The sequence below is a fragment of the Martes martes genome (assembly GCF_963455335.1).
Source record: "Martes martes genome assembly, chromosome: 18".
NCBI classification, from domain to species: domain Eukaryota; kingdom Metazoa; phylum Chordata; class Mammalia; order Carnivora; family Mustelidae; genus Martes; species Martes martes.
In genome coordinates, this window is record NC_137906.1 from 37,342,198 (window position 1) to 37,360,710 (window position 18,513).

General features: G+C 45.8%; 1 protein-coding gene across 5 annotated transcripts in view; it reads right to left on the reverse strand.

The window, feature by feature from the left end:
• UBN1 (ubinuclein 1) overlaps positions 1–18,513 on the reverse strand; it is a 38,890-nt gene that overhangs the window by 4,271 nt on the left and 16,106 nt on the right. For 3 of the 5 annotated variants that reach the window (XM_080829738.1, XM_080829742.1, XM_080829739.1), the window contains 9 exons: positions 15,463–15,533; positions 14,071–14,200; positions 13,776–13,894; positions 13,410–13,538; positions 13,078–13,224; positions 4,378–4,428; positions 4,240–4,282; positions 1,635–2,951; positions 162–405 (listed from right to left, as the gene is read on the reverse strand). In XM_080829738.1, the coding sequence (XP_080685864.1) occupies positions 162–405; positions 1,635–2,951; positions 4,240–4,282; positions 4,378–4,428; positions 13,078–13,224; positions 13,410–13,538; positions 13,776–13,894; positions 14,071–14,200; positions 15,463–15,533 (2,251 nt within the window). The remainder of the gene's footprint in view (positions 1–161; positions 406–1,634; positions 2,952–4,239; positions 4,283–4,377; positions 4,429–13,077; positions 13,225–13,409; positions 13,539–13,775; positions 13,895–14,070; positions 14,201–15,462; positions 15,534–18,513) is intronic. The other 2 variants (XM_080829740.1, XM_080829741.1) reach the window with 1 other exon arrangement.

Here is an 18,513-nt window from a genome sequence, read left to right on the forward strand (position 1 = left end):
GGGGGTGCTCGGCATGGTTCCCAGGAACGCTGCCCATGGTCGCACACCAGACAAACACACGAACCCAGCACACGACAACAGAACTCATCAGTTCATCACGGCACAGGCACTGGGGAACCTTCTGTCCCTCCAGCATGAGGAGAGAGGAAAGCAGCACTTACTATGGTTGAGGCCGTGGTGGAATGTCCCAGGGGCAGGACCCGTGACGATGGCATCCTTGGAAACCCCTGCTTTGGCAGAGGACTCGGCGCTGAAGGAGAGCACGTGGAGGGGAAACTGGGAGATGATCCCCAGGGAGTTGGAGTTCATGGCTCCGGGCAGTTTCGGGCTGCCAGACTTGTAGGATGCAGACAGCAGATTTAAGGGCGAGGAGCTGGCCAGCAGCACAGCCCCACTCGTTCCTTTCTGGGGAGGAAACATGGCATGGTCAGAATGCCAGCTCTGTCCGCAGCTCACCCACAGACCAAGGCTGGTAACGGACGTGCAGGGCGGGGACCCACTCATAGACCACCCCTTATGAAGGTGCCCTGTGCTCTGCCGCCCCAGAGGAAAGGAAGAGGACAGTTTCTGAACTGGTGTGGAATGGCTCCTAGGACAGTGTTCACTTGAAAAGCTGAGTATTAAATATGCCTCCTTTGTGCAAGGAAGAAAGGGTATCTTCTGTAGACATCAACAGATGTAAGCATATACAAACACTGGTGTGTCCACACTTATATACACAAAATATACACATATATTGGGGCACCTGGGTGGCTGAATGGGTTAAAGCCTCTGCCTTCGGCTCAGGTCATGATCCCAGGGTCCTGGGATTGAGCCCCACTTCGGGCTCTCTGCTCAGGAGGGAGGCTGCTTCCCCCCGCATCCCGCCCGCCCCTCTCTCTGCCTGCCTCTCTGCCTACTTGTGATCTCTGTCAAATCAATAAATAAAATCTTTTAAAAAACAAAAAACAAAAAACCCCCATACACATATATAGTTTTATGTATCGATCTTTGTTTTTAGAAAGAAACAGGAAAAACACAGACCTAAGAAATACAGTCATCTTGCAGAGGTGGTAGGACAAGACAGAGGCAGTTAACACCTTGCCTCAAACCTTTCTATAGTTTTGTTTTTAAACCACATAACCTTTTTATATATTGGAAAAACGAAAACATTTTGAATGAAATTCAAATTTCATTTTGAATGAAAACATATTGGAAAAATGAAAACATGCTCTCTCCCATGTCCCCACCCTGCATCCAAACTTCTTGTGATTACCCACAGGCAACCCTCATTAACCACTGCACTCTGTCAAACTGCCTTTGACCTGCAGAGTCCCTTAAAACCCAACCAAAAGAATCACTTTTCCTGGGGCATGAACATCTCCACAAAGCTGATGATCTGAGAGGTGACAGCATTTCCATTTAGTTGTTTGGAGAGATGGACAAGTAGGAGGCCATGAAAAATGAAAGGAATTATATGGCTTGTTCTATACTACCCACGATCATAGCATCCCTGCAAACCAGTCCTTTCCCTCTGCTCATCCTCAGGAGAAGTTTCAGGCTCTCCTGGGATTCCTGCACCAGAAAAAGAAAAGGAAAGACCTGAAAACAGGAAGCCCAGTCCTCCTTCCAATCTTTGGGCTCACTGTTCCTACCTGACCTTCAGTGTCAGATCTCACTCTCCGAGCAGGGCAAGGCAAGCGGCCCTGTCCACAAGACCCACGAGGGGCGGGCTGCTGTGCCAGGACACTCACTGGCAAGGAGGTAGACGATGTCACGCTGCTAACCGCGCTGGACTTTAGGGAAGAAGTCAGTAGCTTTGCCACTCCCTGGGTCCCACCACTGGAGTCTCCATTTGGACCACCTGGAGGGGCCACCAGGGTCAGCTTCTGGGAAACAGGTGGTTTTTTCACTGCAGAGCCTGGGACAGGTCTGCTGGCAGACTGTCCTGTGGAGGGAGGCTGTACACCGGGGAGCAGGTTCCCGGAAGTAGAACTCTGGACTGGTGTTCCTCCAGAGGAAGAGCTGCCAGAAGAAACCCCATGTTTAGAGACAGAGCTGGCAAAGGGACTATTCTTGTAAGATGGCCCTGAAGAGCCGGCTGAGTGCTGTTTTGCTGGATGGCTCAGGGCGGTGGAGGACGAGGCTGGGGTCTTATGAGAGTTGCTGCTGGAGGCTGGTGTGCCTCCTGAAGAGGCTGGTGTGGAGGGATGGAAGCTCTGGCCTTTGGTTGCTGTCTTCACAAGCTGGAGGAGGGAGCGATGGCACTGCGGGGATGAAGGCTTTGGGCCCTGGAGCTTATTGACGAAAGGAGCTGGAGGGGTGAAGCTCTTCTGCTGTTGAGTGCCGGCATGAAAAACTTTGACCTGGGGGCCAGGCACAGGAGGTGCCGCTTGGGGGGTGTGAGACGTCCGCGGCAAGCCGTGGTGCTTTGCTTTGGACTGGTGCACTTCTGACAGGCCCTTGCTGAGCGTAGCCTGACAGGACAGCTCTTTGTAGCCAGAGCTCTCTGGTTTTTTCTCCTGAGAGGACTGCCCCAGTGCCAAAGCCTGTTCAGCCAGAAAATTGAGGGGAGACTGCAGAGAACTAGAGGCTGGCGGGGCAGAAGGGCCGGGCTTCGGAAAGTTCCTCTTCTCTTCTGAACACACGACGCCCAGCATCTTCTCTGTGGGTGCTTTTGAGGACGCCGGCAGTGGGAACTCAGAGCTCCCACCTGCTCTGCTGCTCAGCCCGGCCAGTTCCTTAGACACCACCTCCAAGGAGGAGGCCGAGTTACGGACCAAGTCTCCATCCAATGAGTCCTCCAGGTTGATAGGAGCAGGATTAGCAAGACTGACAGACGCCTGGGCTGAGTGGTCTCTGTTTGCAGCCCCACTGCTCAGGCCTCCGGCATGTTCTGAAGACAAAGCCAGGGGACCGCCCATCTGGCCTGGTGGGATGGAAACCTTTTTATCGGGCTTAGTAGATGATTCCTAAAGGAAAGGAGAAATTCTGATGTTTAGAAATGTCCAAAGGTGCCAACACTGGTCCTGTGGTGAGAACACAAATGTGAGAACACCACAAGGCCAAAAGAACCAGACCTTCCTGTACAATTACAAAAACAAGACAGGAAGAGAACGGCTGCCATGCCTGCTTGGACTTAAAAGTGCTTATCTCCTTCACCCGCTCTGGCTTCTGGCTGGCTGGCTGGGGCTGGGCTTACCAAGTATGCCTTCTTGCTAGGTACCCATCCACACACAGAGAAACTCCTCTTCTCTGTTTCTGAAAAAGTATAAGACTCGAGCAAGGAGATGTTCCCCTACGGGCCTCACAGTGTCTCAGGGTACTCCCAGCTGCAATCAGAAAATGATGCATGGCACGAGAACTGCCTTAGCTTTCTTTTCCTCCTTGGTCCTCTCCAGCATGTCTCCTCAGCTGGGCGCAAAGGAAAAGTCCTGTCATGGGAGTGGGGACAGGGTCTATCTCATCACTCCCACATCCCAGGTGCTTCCAATTTTGGTATATGTGCTGCCGAAGTGAGCACTCACACCCCAGGTGCTTAATGCAGTTCGTCTGAGACCCTGTAGGACCTCAATAGATACTGTAGAATACAGAATTTACACAGCTGATTCTCATGGACTATTTATGTACAGTTAAGGGCACTGTAAAGCCTCATGAGCTGTCAAAATTTTTGGTAAAACAGCAATTTTTACTACATTGAAAGGCTTCTGTAATGCCCAAGATGGTTTTCAGTTCCATCTCCTGCCAGGCAAACCCAACAAAGCACCTGTCCCTTCCGGGGCAGCACCAGGCGAACCCGCACCTGGCTAGCAGTGTTCTCCCACGGGAAGAGTATCACCACATTGTAAGACCTTCACGTCAGCAGGGGCTCTTCACTCCTCGGAGGGCTGTTCGGCAGACCTCATTTAAATCCCACCGCCGCCACCGCCGCCGCCGCCGCTGCCGCCGCCGCCGCCGCCGCCACCACCACCACCACCACCACCACCACCACCACCACCACCACCACCCGAGGAATGGACCAGGTGAGTACTGTATCCTAGAACTAAGGCTGGAAGGTACTAAGCGGCCTAGCTCAGGTCTGTGCCCTGCCAACCTCAGGCCCCCGCGGTGGGATGCCTCTTGGACAGTCTCAAGAGTGCCATCCAGAAGGGCTGTCCCCCAGTTCAGCAAAGCTCAATCAGCTGCTCTAGTTGCCTCAGAGGTTTCACACACATGGCTGGAGAGAAAGGAGACCAGCACGTGATCGGAGTGCTGACTCACCTTCATCTTGATTTTAGAAGAGGCCATTACTTTCTTCTTGGCCCTGTTCAAAGGAATGAACACAGAAAAGGTTCAGAGATCCACAGAGGAAGTCAAAGTAACAGTCACCCTGAGGAGAGAAAATACTGAGACACTCACAGGATTGATGTCAAGTGCCCGTGGCCTCGTCTGCTCTCCTTAAACAGAGTCCTGAAACAGACAGAGAACACTAGGCAGTCTGTGCAAACCCCCGAAGGCAGGCACTCTGCTTCTAGAGCTTTCCTGCCATCCCTGGTACTCAATGGCTGTTAGACCTTAAATGTCAGTGACCTGGTGAGTTTAATTCCTAGTGAGAGAATCCAAAGTGGCTGCACTGGCCACTCGGAAGCAAACAGTCTAGGAGTGACCCCAAAAAGCTATGGCTCTGCCCCCAAATTTCTCATAGTGATTTTGCCCCCAAAGGCGGGAGTGCTCTCCTTATTGCTGACTCTCACCCCTTCCAAGGGTCAAATGTGGAGTAACCATAGCATGTGGTTCTGAAACAACAGAATTTTGTGTTCCTCTCTGCACAGTTTCAGATGTTCAATCTGTAAAGAAAAGAGCAAATACACCTAAAGAAGGAGCAGAGATGAAGAAAGGCTCCATGATTTGGATTCCGGGAAGATGGTGGAGTAGGAAGCAGCAGGAATTGTCTACCCATCTGGACAACAGGTGCACTAAAAGAATCTACAACAACTATTTTGGGGGTGTCTGGTGGCTCAGTCGGTTGAGTGTCCAACTCTTGATTTTGGTTCAGACTCAAAGCAGAGTCTGCTTGAGATTCTCTCTCCTCCTCTCCCCCTCACACACTTGAGCCTTCTCTCTCTCTCTCTAATAAAAAAGTAAATCATAAAACTGAATCACTACTTTGGAATTCTAGACTGTGCTGAAGGCTGACAACTTACAGGGGAAGGCCTGGAGGGTAAACTGCCATCAGTTTCAGCTCTTAGCACAGTTGCAGCCTTCTGTCCCCAGCCCCATGGCCGACAGCCATACATGTGTCCCCAAAGCAGCTTACAAGAACTAGGGTGGGCAAAAATGCACTGTCCTCCAAGTAGCAGGAATCTCTGCTCTGACTGTTGCTTTTCATCACAGAGATGCAGACAAAGAGGCGGGCAGCCAGTGCTGTCCACCCTCCCATCCCCCACACCACCCCCGTGTGGCAAATCCCTGCCCCTCTGGCTGAGGTGACTTCCAGGGGATTTGAAAAACTGGTGGCCTTTCCCCCTCCTTCATTGTTCACCTTCCCATTTTCAGGAGACAGATATTTAAAAAAACAACATTCAAAACAAGTGCATATATGGGGAAAAATGAGAAAGTGACTACACAAGCTCAAGGAAGGGCTGAGACAAAACCTGGGAAAAAAACATAAAGTAAATATAAAGTTTACACTGCAAGCTGCTCCCAGGCCCAGAGATAGCCCACAACCTTCTCAAAAACAAAAACAATATACAGAATGGAGGCCATAATTAGTCATACTGTATTGTGTTCGAAAGTTGCTGAGAGAGTAAGTCTTCCTTTTTTTTTTTTTTTTTTTTTTTTTAAGATTTATTTGAGGGGCGCCTGGGTGGCTCAGTGGGTTAAAGCCTCTGCTTTCAGTTGAGGTCATGATCCCAGGGTCTTAAGATCGAGCCCCACATTGGGCTCTCTGCTTAGCAGGGAGCCTGCTTCCCCCCTGCCCTGCCTGCCCCTCTGCCTACTTGTGATCTCTCTCTGTCAAATAAATAAATAAAATCTTAAAAAAAAAAATTGAGCTCTCAAATCTTAAAAAAAAAAAAAAAGCTAGTGTTCTAACAATGGTCTGTAACTGAACTTTTCATTTTCTACATGATTTAAGAGACTAAAGAAAAAAACAGCAATTAGTATTAAAGGCTTTAGTTTGTAACTCCAAATCTTGTCTTCTACGATAATTTAGGACACCAACGCATTTTAAAAAATAATTAGCTTGAGGCACCTGGTTCGCTCAGTGGGTTAAGCCTCTGCCTTCAGCTCAGGTCATGGTCTCAGGGTCCTGGGATCGGGCCCTGCATGGGGCTCTCTGCTCAGCAGGGAGCCTGCTTCCCTTCCTCTCTCTCTCTGCCTACTTGTGATCTCTGTCTGTTAAATAAATAAATAAAATCTTAAAATAATTAACTTAGGTTTTGGGGCACACAATGTCTAAGAATGTAATTTTGTGACATCAGCAACTAAAGTGGCGACAGAACTGTAAGGGAGCAGCACTTTTATACGTCACTGAACTTACAGAAACAAGCACTTCCTTAACAGTAATAACTTCAAATATGAATGAATTAAACTTTCCAATCAAAACAAACACTGGCAGAATGGATTAACACATATGATCCAACTCAATGTGGTCTATAAGGAGCTCACTTGAGACCCAAAGACAAACAGGTGGAAGGCAAAAGGACAGAAGATATTCCACACAAATAATAACCACAGAGAGCAGGGGAGGCTATGCTGATATCAGACAAAACAGACTTTGAATCAAGAAAGATTACAAAACAGGGGCGCCTGGGTGGCTCAGTGGGTTAAAGCCGCTGCCTTCGGCTCAGGTCATGATCCCAGCGTCCTGGGATCGAGCCCCGCATCGGGCTCTGCTGCTCAGCGGGGAGCCTGCTTCCTCCCTTCTCTCTCTGCCTGCCTCTCTGCCTACTTGTGATCTGTCAAATAAATAAAATAAAAAAAATCTTTAAAAAAAAAAAGAAAGATTATAAAACAAAGAAGGACATTATGTATTAATAAAAACTTCAAAACAGCAAGAAGATATAATAATTATAACCATTCCTGCACTGGAAGCAAAAACTGACAGAAGTGAAGAGAGGAATGGACAATTCCACAATAGGGGATGGAGACTTCAGTACCCACTCTCAATAGTGGATAGAACACCAGAGAGAAGGCAAGTAAGACAGCAGAAAGTAAACCAGTAACACAGTAAACCAACTAGATCTAACAAGAGTGCACAGAACAGGGGCGCCTGGGTGGCTCAGTGGGTTAAAGCCTCTGCCTTCGGCTCAGGTCATGATCTCAGCGACCTGGGATCGAGCCCCGCATCGGGCTCTCTGCTCGGCAGGGAGCCTGCTTCCTCCTCTCTCTGCCTGCCTCTCTGCCTACTTGTGTTCTCTGTCAAATAAATAAATAAAATCTTAAAAAAAAAAAAAAAAAAAAAGAGTGCACAGAACAGTCTACCCAGCAACAGAACCGCTTCCTTCTGAAGTACATATAGGACATTTGCCAGGACATACTATATGTTAGGTCACATATGAAGTCTCTAGAGATTTAAAAAGATAGAGGTGCCTGGGTGGCTCAGTTGGTTAAGCGTCTACATCTGGCTCAAGTTATGGTCCTGGAGTCCTGGGATCCCGTCCTCCATCAGGTTCCCTGCTCAGCAGGGAGTCTACTTGTCCCTCTCCCTCTCCAACCCTCTTCCCTGCTCGTGCTCTCTCTCTCTCAAATAAACAAATAAAATCCTAACAAAAGAGAAAAATTTACAAAGATAGATATCATACAAAGTATCTTCTCTGATCACAAGAGGATATAGTTAAAAATCAGTAACATGATGAAAACTGAAAAATTCACAAAACTGTGGAAATTAACCAACTAAACAATCAATGGATCAAAGAAAAAAAATCACAAAGGAAACTAGAAAATACTTAAAGATGAATGAAAAGGAAAACACAGTATACCAAAACTTATGGGGCAAAGGATGCTGAGACCCCGGGGTACTTAAAGTTATAAACATTTACATTTAAAAATAAATCTCACATCAACAACCTAACTCTACAACTTAAGGAACAAGAAAAGATTAAATTAAACCTAAAGCAAACAGAAGGAAGAAAATATAGATGTGAGCATAGGTAAGTAAAACAGAAAATCAATAGAGAAAAATCAGTAAGAGCAAAAGCTGGTTCTTTGAAAACATCAACACAATTGGCAAACCCTTCCTTAGCTAGACCCACTAGGAAATGTTCAAGAGGATGGGCACCTGGGTGGCTCAGTGGGTTAAGCCTCTGCCTTCGGCTCAGGTCATGATCTCAGGGTCCTGGGATCAAGCCCTGCATCAGGCTCTCTGCTCAGTGGGGAGCCTGCTTCCCACTCTTTCTCTGCCCACCTCTCTGCCTACTTGTGATCTTTCTCTCTGTCAAATAAATAAATAAATCTTAAAAAAAAAAAAAAAAAGAAAGAAAGAAATGTTCAAGAGGATATCGAATTACCAAAATCAGGAAAGAAAGCGGGGACACCACTACTGACTCTATAATAAAAATGTATTCTCATAGAGTACAAAGAATAATGGCACACCAACAAACTGGATTACTTGGTTGAAACGGATAAATTTTTTTTTAATTTTTTAAAGATTTTATTTACTTATTTGACAGAGACCCAGTGAACAAGAGGGAACACAAGCAGGGAGAGTGGGAGAGGGAGAAGCAGGCTTCCCGCCAAGCAGGGAGCCCGATGAGGGGCTCAATCCCAGGACCCTGGGATCATGACCTGAGCCGAAGGCAGATGCCCAACAGCTGAGCCACTCAGAGGCCCTGAAATGGACAAATTCCTACAAACACAAAACCTACCAAGACTTTTTGTATTTCTCAAAGGAATTCAGAACCTGACTAGACTTATCACTAGTGAGGGGACTCATCCAGTTATCAAAAATCTCCTGACAGGGATGCCTGGGTGGCTCAGTGGGTTAAGCCTCTGCCTCCGGTTCAGATCATGATCTCAGGGTCCTAGGATCGAGCCCTGCATCCAGCTCTCAGCTCAGCAGGGAGCCTGCTTCCCCTTCTCTCTCTGCCTGCCTCTCTGCCTACTTGTGATTCCTCTCTCTTTGTCAAATAAATAAATAAAATCTTAACAAAAAAATCTCCTGACAAAGGCCTGGACCTGATACCTTCATGGGTGGATTCAACCAAGTATGTAAAGAACTACTACCAATCCTTCTCAAACTTTTCCAAAAAACTGAAGAGGACATACTTTCAAATTCATTCTATGAAGCTGGCATTACCCTGATACCAAAGCCAGGCAAAGACACACAAGAAAATTACAGACCAATATCCTGCGTTAACACCAATGCAAAACTCCCAATAAAACACTAGCAAACAGGGTTCAGAAGCATATTAAAAACATCATACATGTGCTCTCTTCGGCAGCACATATACTAAAAACATTACACATCACGACCAAGTGATTTTTTTTTTTTTTAAAGATTTTGTTTACTTGAGAGAGAGAGAGAGACATCAAGAGCACTGGGGAGAGGTAGAGGGAGAAGCAGACGCCTCACTGAGCAAGGAACCCAATGGAGGATCCCAGGACCCTGGGATCATGACCTGAGCCAAAGGCAGAAGCTTAACTGACTGAGCCACACGGGCGCCCAAGACCAAGTGAAATTTATGCCCAGAATACAAGGGTGATTCAACATATGAAAACTGACCAATGCAATATGCCACATCAACAGAATGAAGGAAAAAAAAAACCACACGATCATTTCAGTTGATATAGAAAAGGCAAAGGACAAAATTGCACACTCTCTCATGATAAAACACTCAATAAGCTAGGAACAGGAATACCTCCACAGAGTAAAAGCCAAATGTGAAACCCTCCAGTGAACATCATAATGGTGAAAGGCTAAAGCATTTCCTCTAAGACCAGGAACAAGGTAAGAATGCTGGCTTTCGGGCGCCTGGGTGGCTCAGTGGGTTGAGCCGCTGCCTTCGGCTCGGGTCATGATCTCAGGGTCCTGGGATCGAGTCCCGCGTCGGGCTCTCTGCTCAGCAGGGAGCCTGCTTCCCTCTCTCTCTGCCTGCCTCTCTGTCTACTTGTGATCTCTGTCTGTCAAATAAATAAATAAAATCTTTAAAAAAAAAAAAAAAAAGAATGCTGGCTTTCACCACTTCTATTCAACATAGTACTATGAGTTCAAACCATAGCAGTTAGACAAGAAAGAGAAACAAAAGGCATCCAAATTGGAAAGGAGAAGTAAGGTGAGCCCTGTTTGCAGATAGGATTTTTTATTTAGAAGACTCTAAAGATTCCAAAAAATTTTAGAATGAATTCTGCAAAGTAGCAAGACACAAAAATCAACACACACAAAAATCAGTTGTATTTCTGTACATAAAAAAAATGAACAATCTAAAAGGAAATTACAAAATAATTCTATTCATAACAGCATCAAAAGAAAAAAACAAAACAGAAATACTTAGGAATTAACCTCACCAAAGGATGTAAGAGACTTGTACAGTGAAAATGACAAAACATTACTGAAAGAAGTTAAAGATATAAATGGAAACACATCCCATCATGGACTAGACAACTTATTATTATTGAATTGTAATCTCAGGACTACCCAAAGCCTTCTACAGATGCAATGCAATCCCTAGCAAAATCCTAATGCGTCATTTGCAGAAATAGAAAAACGCATCCCAAAATTCAATATGGATTTTCAAGGGACCCTGAATAACCAAAATAATCTTAAAAAAGAATAAAGCTGGGGCGCCTGGGTGGCTCGGTTGGTTAAGCGCCTGCCTTCAACTCAGGTCATGATCCCAGGGTCCCAGGATGGAGTCCCACATCGGGCTCCCAGCTCCGCAGGGAGTCTGCTGCTCCTTCTGAAGCTCTACCCTCTCAGGCTCTCTCTTACTTGCTCTCTCAAATAAATAAACACAATCTTAAAAAAAAAAAAAAAAGAAGAAGAAGAAGAAGAAGAAGAAGAAGTCAAGAAAGCTGGAGAATCACACTTCCTGATTTAAACTTACTACCAAGCCACAGTAATCCAAACAGTGCGTTATTGGTATAAAGGCAGACACAAATATCAATGGAAAAGAACAGAGAGCCCAGAAATAAAACCCTGACGTATGTGGTCAAATGATTTTTGACAAAGATGTGAAGACCAATGAAGGAAGGACAGTCTTATCAACAGATGGTGCTGGGAAAACTGGATGCCACATCCAAAAAAAATGAAGTTGGACCCTTAACACCATATACAAAAATTAGCTCAGCTTCATGACACTGGATCTGATGATTAGAACTTAGATAGGACACCAAAGGTACAGACAACAGGGCGCCTGGGTGGCTCAGTGGGTTAAAGCCTCTGCCTTCAGTTCAGGTCACGATCCCAGGGTCCTGGGATCGAGCCCCATGTCTGGCTCTCTGCTCAGCGAGGAGCCTGCTTCCCTTCCTCTCTCTCTGCCTGCCTCTCTCTCTGCCTGCCTCTCTGCCTGCTTGTGATCTCTGTCTATCAAATAAATAAATAAAATCTTTAAAAAAAAAAAAAAAAAAAGAAAGGTACAGACAACAAAAAGTAGACAAATTGGACTTCATTAAATTTAGAAATTTTGTGCACCAAAAGATATTATCCACTGAGTAAAAAGGCAACTCACAAAATGGGAGAAAATATTTGGAAATCACATCTGTCAAGGGTGTCAGAGATTAATATCCAGAATACAGTAAGAACTCCTGAAACTCAACAATGCAACAAATCACCCAATTAAAAAACGGGTGTAGGATTTTTTTTTTTGGTGCAGGACTTTATATAAATGGCCCATTAGTACATGAAAAGTTGCTCAACAACACTGATGACTAGGAAAATTCAAATCAAATCTATAGGGAGATACCACCTCAAGTATCAGTGGCTACCGTCAAAAACCCAGAAAATGGCAAGTACTGGTGAGGATGTGGACAAAATGGAACCCTTGTGCAGTGTTGGTAGAAATGCGAAATGACAGAGCCACATGGAAAACACCGATGGTTCCTCAAGAAACTAAACATACAATTATCACATGATCCGGCGATTCCACTTCCAGGCATACACACGGGACTGAAAGCAGGGTGTCGAAGAGGTATTTGTATAGCCAAGTCCGCAACAGCATGATTCACAACAGCTAAAACATGGAAGCAACCAAAGTATCAACAAATGCACGGATAAGTAAAATGTGGTCTATACATATGATGGAGTATTATTCTGACTTCAAAAGGAAGCAATTCTGTAATGTGTAACACAGACAAAATCCTTGAGGATACTATCCTAAGTGAAAAAAGCCAGTTACACATAGACAAATTCTGTATGATTCCACTGCTGTGAGGTACTCCGAGGAGTCAAAATCATAGACAGAAAGTAGAATGGTGGTCACAGAATTGGGCAGGGGTGGGGAGATATGAAGTTATTGTTTAATGGGTATAGAGTTTCAGTTTTATAAGATGACAAGAGTTATAGAAATGGATGGTGATAGCTGCACAACAATGTAAATGTATTTAAAACCACTGAACCATGCACCTGAAAATGGTTAGGACAGTAAATTTTATGTAAAGTGTATCTTCCCACAGTGGGGGGGGGGGGCGGGAAGCACTAACTCCAACCACCTTTCCTGCCTGCGGATGGCAACTGTGGTCCATTCACCTGAGAAGCTACATAACTCCAATAAGCAGTCAGCCCTGTTACTCACAAATGAGACTTCTGTTCCGAACGGGACGAGGTTTCCAATACGAATCTACCTCTCAACTTCTAGGAGGAGCCATTACCTCAAAACAGGTAAGAGCAGACGCAGGTGAGAAGAGCACACCCCAACTCATTGCTGAAGCGGGACACAGAACGACAAAGAGAAAACCCCACAGATAACTTCCCTCTTCAAGGGAAGAGTAAGAGCCACACACAGCAACCAGCACACCGTCCGACTACTAAAGGGAGATGGGGATTGAGTCAGCCGGAGGGTGACTCCCCGAGGGCAGGGACCCTGTTGGCCTGGCACGACAGAAACACTCCGGTGTCTCTTTACTGCAAGATCGCTCCACTGCATCACCACACTGACCGCGCTGGCTGCTCGTGGCCCTCACCTGGCCTGCATCCAGCCTTTGGGCCACAAAGGTTTGACCTCAGCATCCAGAAAGGCCTTCACATAGTCCTCCCAAGACTGGGTCTTGTTGTTCCTCTCCAGATCGTAGCTCTCCAGTTTTATCTTCACCACGTGACAGAGCAGCTCCCTGAGAGGTAGAAAGGAGTCAAAAACTTCAAACTACCCCAAATGCTTCTTTCAAGGTTTCAATCATGTGCTTTCAGCAGCCCTGATTAAAGTAAATGATTCTAACCTTCATCAGAAACACAGGAACATGCTCAGACACTGGCCCCACAAACCCTCCAATGAGGCAAGGTCCCAGTTTGGGCACACCTGATTTCATCATTCCACTGGAACTTCTTCCGGGGTCCCATTATCCTCCTGCCCCCCTTTTCCTCATCTTCTTCCTCATCAGAGCACATCCGCTCCCTCTGCTCCTTGTCCTTCTCTTCTTCCAGCATCCTATAGTGTAAATAGGACCAATGGGACCCTAAGGTCACCGCCATGGAAGAACTACTTCCTCCCAGACCCACCACCTCCCCCCTGCCCACACCCTGCCCCAGGCTTCCAAGAGAAGGTGAAAATGCTGTAGAAGAGCCAAGAGTCTCATTCACAAATGTAATCATGGGGGAGAAAAGAAAGAAAGAAAGAGAGGAGGCAAGAGGATGATGTCATGTGAGTGCCATGAGACACACTTACTTAGCGACCTTGGCTTGTGTGTGTGCCTGGCATTCATCCTGGTACTTGGCCATCTGCTCTGGCATTGCCCTTCCAATGGCTTCCTTAAGCTTCTGGAGAGGCTCCTTCAGACGCCCTCCCTGCAGAGAGGAGAACATTTTGTAAGACTGGTTTACGCATCACTTCTTATACTGAGGATACACTACTGGAATAATTGCACGAAGGCAGGACAACAGCAGATGTGGCATCTGTGAAGACTCAGTCACCCTCTCTGCTGGGCCCTGAAGCCAAGGGACTCCACTCCACAGTTACCCACCTGTTCATAGAGGTGAAGTTTCCGAGCACGTTTGACCAGGGTGTCCTTGCTGCAGGGCAGGAATGAAGCAAGATAGGCATACACCCCAGAACGGATTTGGCTACTCAGCTCCCGAGTTTGCACCTCTATGCTGAAGAACAGAACAGAGTTATCAAGAGCCCGCAGCTCACTGGAGCTCCTCGCATCATGAGGTCACCCTACTGCAGAGAGGGGGAGCCAACAACAGGTCAAACCTTACGCTCTCGGTCACACAATGTAACCGAGTGACCAGTGCAACAGATCCTCAGGAGTCACCAAATCAGAAGTCCCACACCTGACGAACTAGGCCAAGGCCCTCAGGTCAAAGACAAGACCAGCTCAAAGGTAGTCAGGAAAACAGAACCCGAGACAACAAGCCCTGAAGTACTAAATTTCACAAACAAAAAGAAGACAAGAGCTTTCACAATGAAAGTGACTGGGTTACTTGCTGTAGACAGGAAATACTTTCCAACAGCGTTTCCTTTTTTCCACAGTTTTATCCCTAATAAGGAGGTCAGGAAAATCCTCACCCCTCCAGTGTCCCCACCTAATTGAGCAGAAAAAATATTTGTCTTCAATCCCTTGAGCTCTCTGTATTTGGCATGCCCCAGCAGGCTACTGTTGACACAAATCTCTCATGTGTGCTGACCCTCAGGTGCTCCCTATACTCCAGGCTTCCTGACCCAGGAGGCCAATCCCCATCCTGGTCATTTGCTAGAACATTCCCAAGCCTTAACAACTGTTCTTATATGTGCAAAATCCTCAGTCGTTGAGCAACAAGCTTCCTCTGCTAAATAATGCAGCGCAGAGAGAGAAGCTGGCAGAGCTGGAAGGCCGGATACCAAGAACTCGGTTTGGATTTCTATGTGCAGGGGTTTTTTTGCTTTTTAATCTAATTCATACATGTGCAACATCTCAGAGGCTCAGGTACCTGGGAGAAGTGCCAAGGGATAATATTTACATAGCCAGGCCTTAGGAGAAAAGAGAACGAGAGGAGAATGATCCTAGGAGAGCAGGCTCCTGTGGCTACACCAAGTTATCTCTTATTTTTCTGGATTCTCAAAGACAGGCAAAGCAACACTTCTTCTCTCTCTCATCTCATACTTGCCAGGAAATCCTCTTGCAACTGGCCATGAATATTAAACAAGTGTTCTAATAATACCTGCTGCCTAAGTTCAGTAAGGTCTATCATTTCTTGGAGATAAATATTTGGTGCACCCAACCCCCTTTTAAAAAAAGAATAAACAATAAAAACCATTTTTTTTTCCTCTCATAAGTGGTCATCGTTCATGTAGTTCGATCAGTGCTCATCTCCCCTAGCCTGCTCAAGCCAGGCATGGTAAGAGCAGATGCCCGGAAACAAAAGATACTCACTCTAAGAGGGTGCCATTAACATCTTGGGTGAAGAACTTCTGTCTGCTCTCTCCTTCAGCAGCTCTGGCAGCCTGGTTCACAGCAGACAGTAACATCCGTTAGTGCACTTTCGCCACACGACCACACATGCCCGCAGGCACAAGACCAGTCAGTCCCTACAGAACACCTGTCAATTTGATAAAATCCTCACTACTCAGTCCTAATCCCAGATTAAGTTCACCTATGATGGCTATATGCTCCACAATTGGTATATCCAGCTTTTTCAAATGCTTTTTTCAAAAGCATCTATGCAAAAGCATCTATGGACTGTCCATTCTTCCCAGGACTTAAAAAGACAGCCACATAAAAGAACATCCACAGAGCCAAAGCAATCATGACGCATTTGATTCAACCAGCTAGTTAACTCCTGTGACTGGCAGTCTGTCACCTCAACTGTGAGTTGCTATTTCCAGTTGCTATTTCCATACGTCTACAGTATAAAAACAATTAAGAACCTCCACAAAACCGCAAAATCCAAAGACCTTTATTCCCCTCACCCCTAAATAATAATAAAGTGTTACTTTAGCATTTAAGGACATTGTAATTCTTGGCAAATTCACAATCTAGTTACAGTGTATCACAAACTCTATTACCCAGACCATCTGAACTACTAACACTCCTCCCCACCTATTGACACAAGTAGCAGAGCAGGCTACTATTCAGTCTTGCTTCCCATGAGAACACAGTTAGCACCCTGCATGGCAGCCAGGACAGGCAGTCAGCGCACTGAGTGCAGAAGTCAGGAAAGCAATCCCGGCAAAAGTCTGAACCACTGGTTCTCATATTCAGCTGCATATTGGAATTACCTGGTGGCTTTCCCCACCCTAGACCAACCGCATCAGAATCTCTGGGGATGAGGCCCAGGCATCTGCTTCTTTAAAAGGAGCCCCAGTAACTCTAATACGCAGAGGGGATTGAGAACTGCTGATCTAACCCAAAAATTGCTGGTCCAAAGGCTTTAGGCAAAAATAAAGTATCTAAAATCAGGATTGATATAGAATAATGATCACAAACAAGGGCAATAAGATGATTGTCTAAAACAATCCTGATCAACCCCTCCAGGCACTGAGAACCAACCTCCACCTTCCCATCACCCCATTTGCCTTCTCTGTGTCTTCTTCCTACCTCTGCTCCCTCTCTGTCTTCTCCGTTAAAACTCCTTAAATCGATATGGAGCCCAAAGTTCTACCCAGAACTACCTTCTCCTAATACCTTCTTCTCCGTCACAGCTTTGAAGTAACACAATGCATGCAGATCTCTCAAATCTAAATTTCTAGCCCTACACCCTTTCTTCTAAGCTCTGGATTAGAATTTCCAATTACTTCTGTGAGTGGATGATCCTCTGGTATGGACACTCACCCAAAACCAAACCCACTAGCTTCTGCTCCTCCTCCTGTGTTTCCCACTTCTAATAACTACACTCCATCCTCCTGAAATCCTTCCACTCCCCTCTTTAAAACCCTCAGGTAGCTCTCTCCAAACCCAGCATTAAATCCAAACTCCTTTATGTGGCATTTATGACTTTCCAGGATCTGGCCCCAGCCAGCCACTCCAGCTTCACATCCCCCACCACACTCCAGGGGGTTCCCATTCCATCCAACTTGACAACTCCTTGTCCATCCTCAGCTCTATGCCCTGGCTCCCTATAAGACCATCTCACCACTGGCCCTGGCCAAGCCTGTTGCCTCCAGTCTGATTCGTATGTATCTTAAGGCGCTTCTGTCTTACCTCCTCAAAGCTGGCTGTTCACCTGAGCATCTGCTTGGCCACCTAAACATCAGAGCTTACCTCATTCTGCTCTGTCCTACAGCCAGGTGTTCACACATCTACTGGTCCACTTACAGAACAAGCTCACGGAGAACATGAATGAATCTTACTTGTCAATATATTTCCCACAGCTGCCTATCACATAACAGAGTTTAGTAAATGTTGCCTGAGTGAATGCATGAAGGAAAAACAGGTATTATTGAAAGAATGCAACCAGAGGAACCAGACGAGACACAAAACTCAAGCTTCTGCAGACCCTGGGGGGAGGGAGGGAAGTACAAAGGCCAGACTGAGAGGGGGTGAAATGGCTTGATGGAAATGAAATAAAGGGTGTGACTTTTAATCCATTCATTCACCTGCCAATTTCTTACAGTCTCAGAAGGATTCAGAATTCTCAGCACTTCTAATGTACTGAGAGTATGATTTTAGTTTGAGAGAAAATAAAACTGGGTCATTCTCTTACTTAAGCTTATACACTGCTAGCTACAAGATCCAGAAGCACTTCCATATTAATTCAATCTAATTACTTTAACATGTATTTCAAATGCCCCACTGTTTTTAAGACCTATCAACAAGCCTGGGTTTCCATTCGAATTTTAATTTTAGATATCACCCAGTTCCTCCAATGTGTCAGAGGCTTTCTGGCAATATACTTCTTAAGAAGATTTTTTTCTGATGCCTTTTGAATTGTGTAGACAATTATCTCTGAGGGTCTGGTTTTATACGGAGATAATTAGTCATGTGCTATATTTTTATTTTTTAAAAATATTTTGAGAGACAGAGAGGGAAAGAGACAGCACGTGAGCAGGGAGGGAGAGGGGCAGACACACAGGGAAAGAAGCAGACTCCCAGCTGAGCGTGGAGCCTGATGCAGGGCTCAATCTCACAACCCTGAGATCATGACCTGAGCCAAAACCAAGAGTCGGACACAACCGACCAGCCACGCAGGTGCCCCTCAAGTGTTCTATTTTTAAATAAATCTAATTAAAAGAACAGATTTTTATCTGACAGTCTTCCGGAAATAAGTGAGGCTCCTCAACCCTAAGAAGAGACACCCTTGCTTATGGACTTGTACATGTTGATCAATCCTAAATTAGGAAATGAAGTTAAACCAAACAGCCCAATCATGCTGATTTATAATAATTCCAATAGCTCTTTAATGAGCTGTTTTAATTAGAAGAAAAGCCACTTGCAGCCTCTTAGCACCTAAATCAGAACCTTATATACTGTACCTGTTTTTGCTGG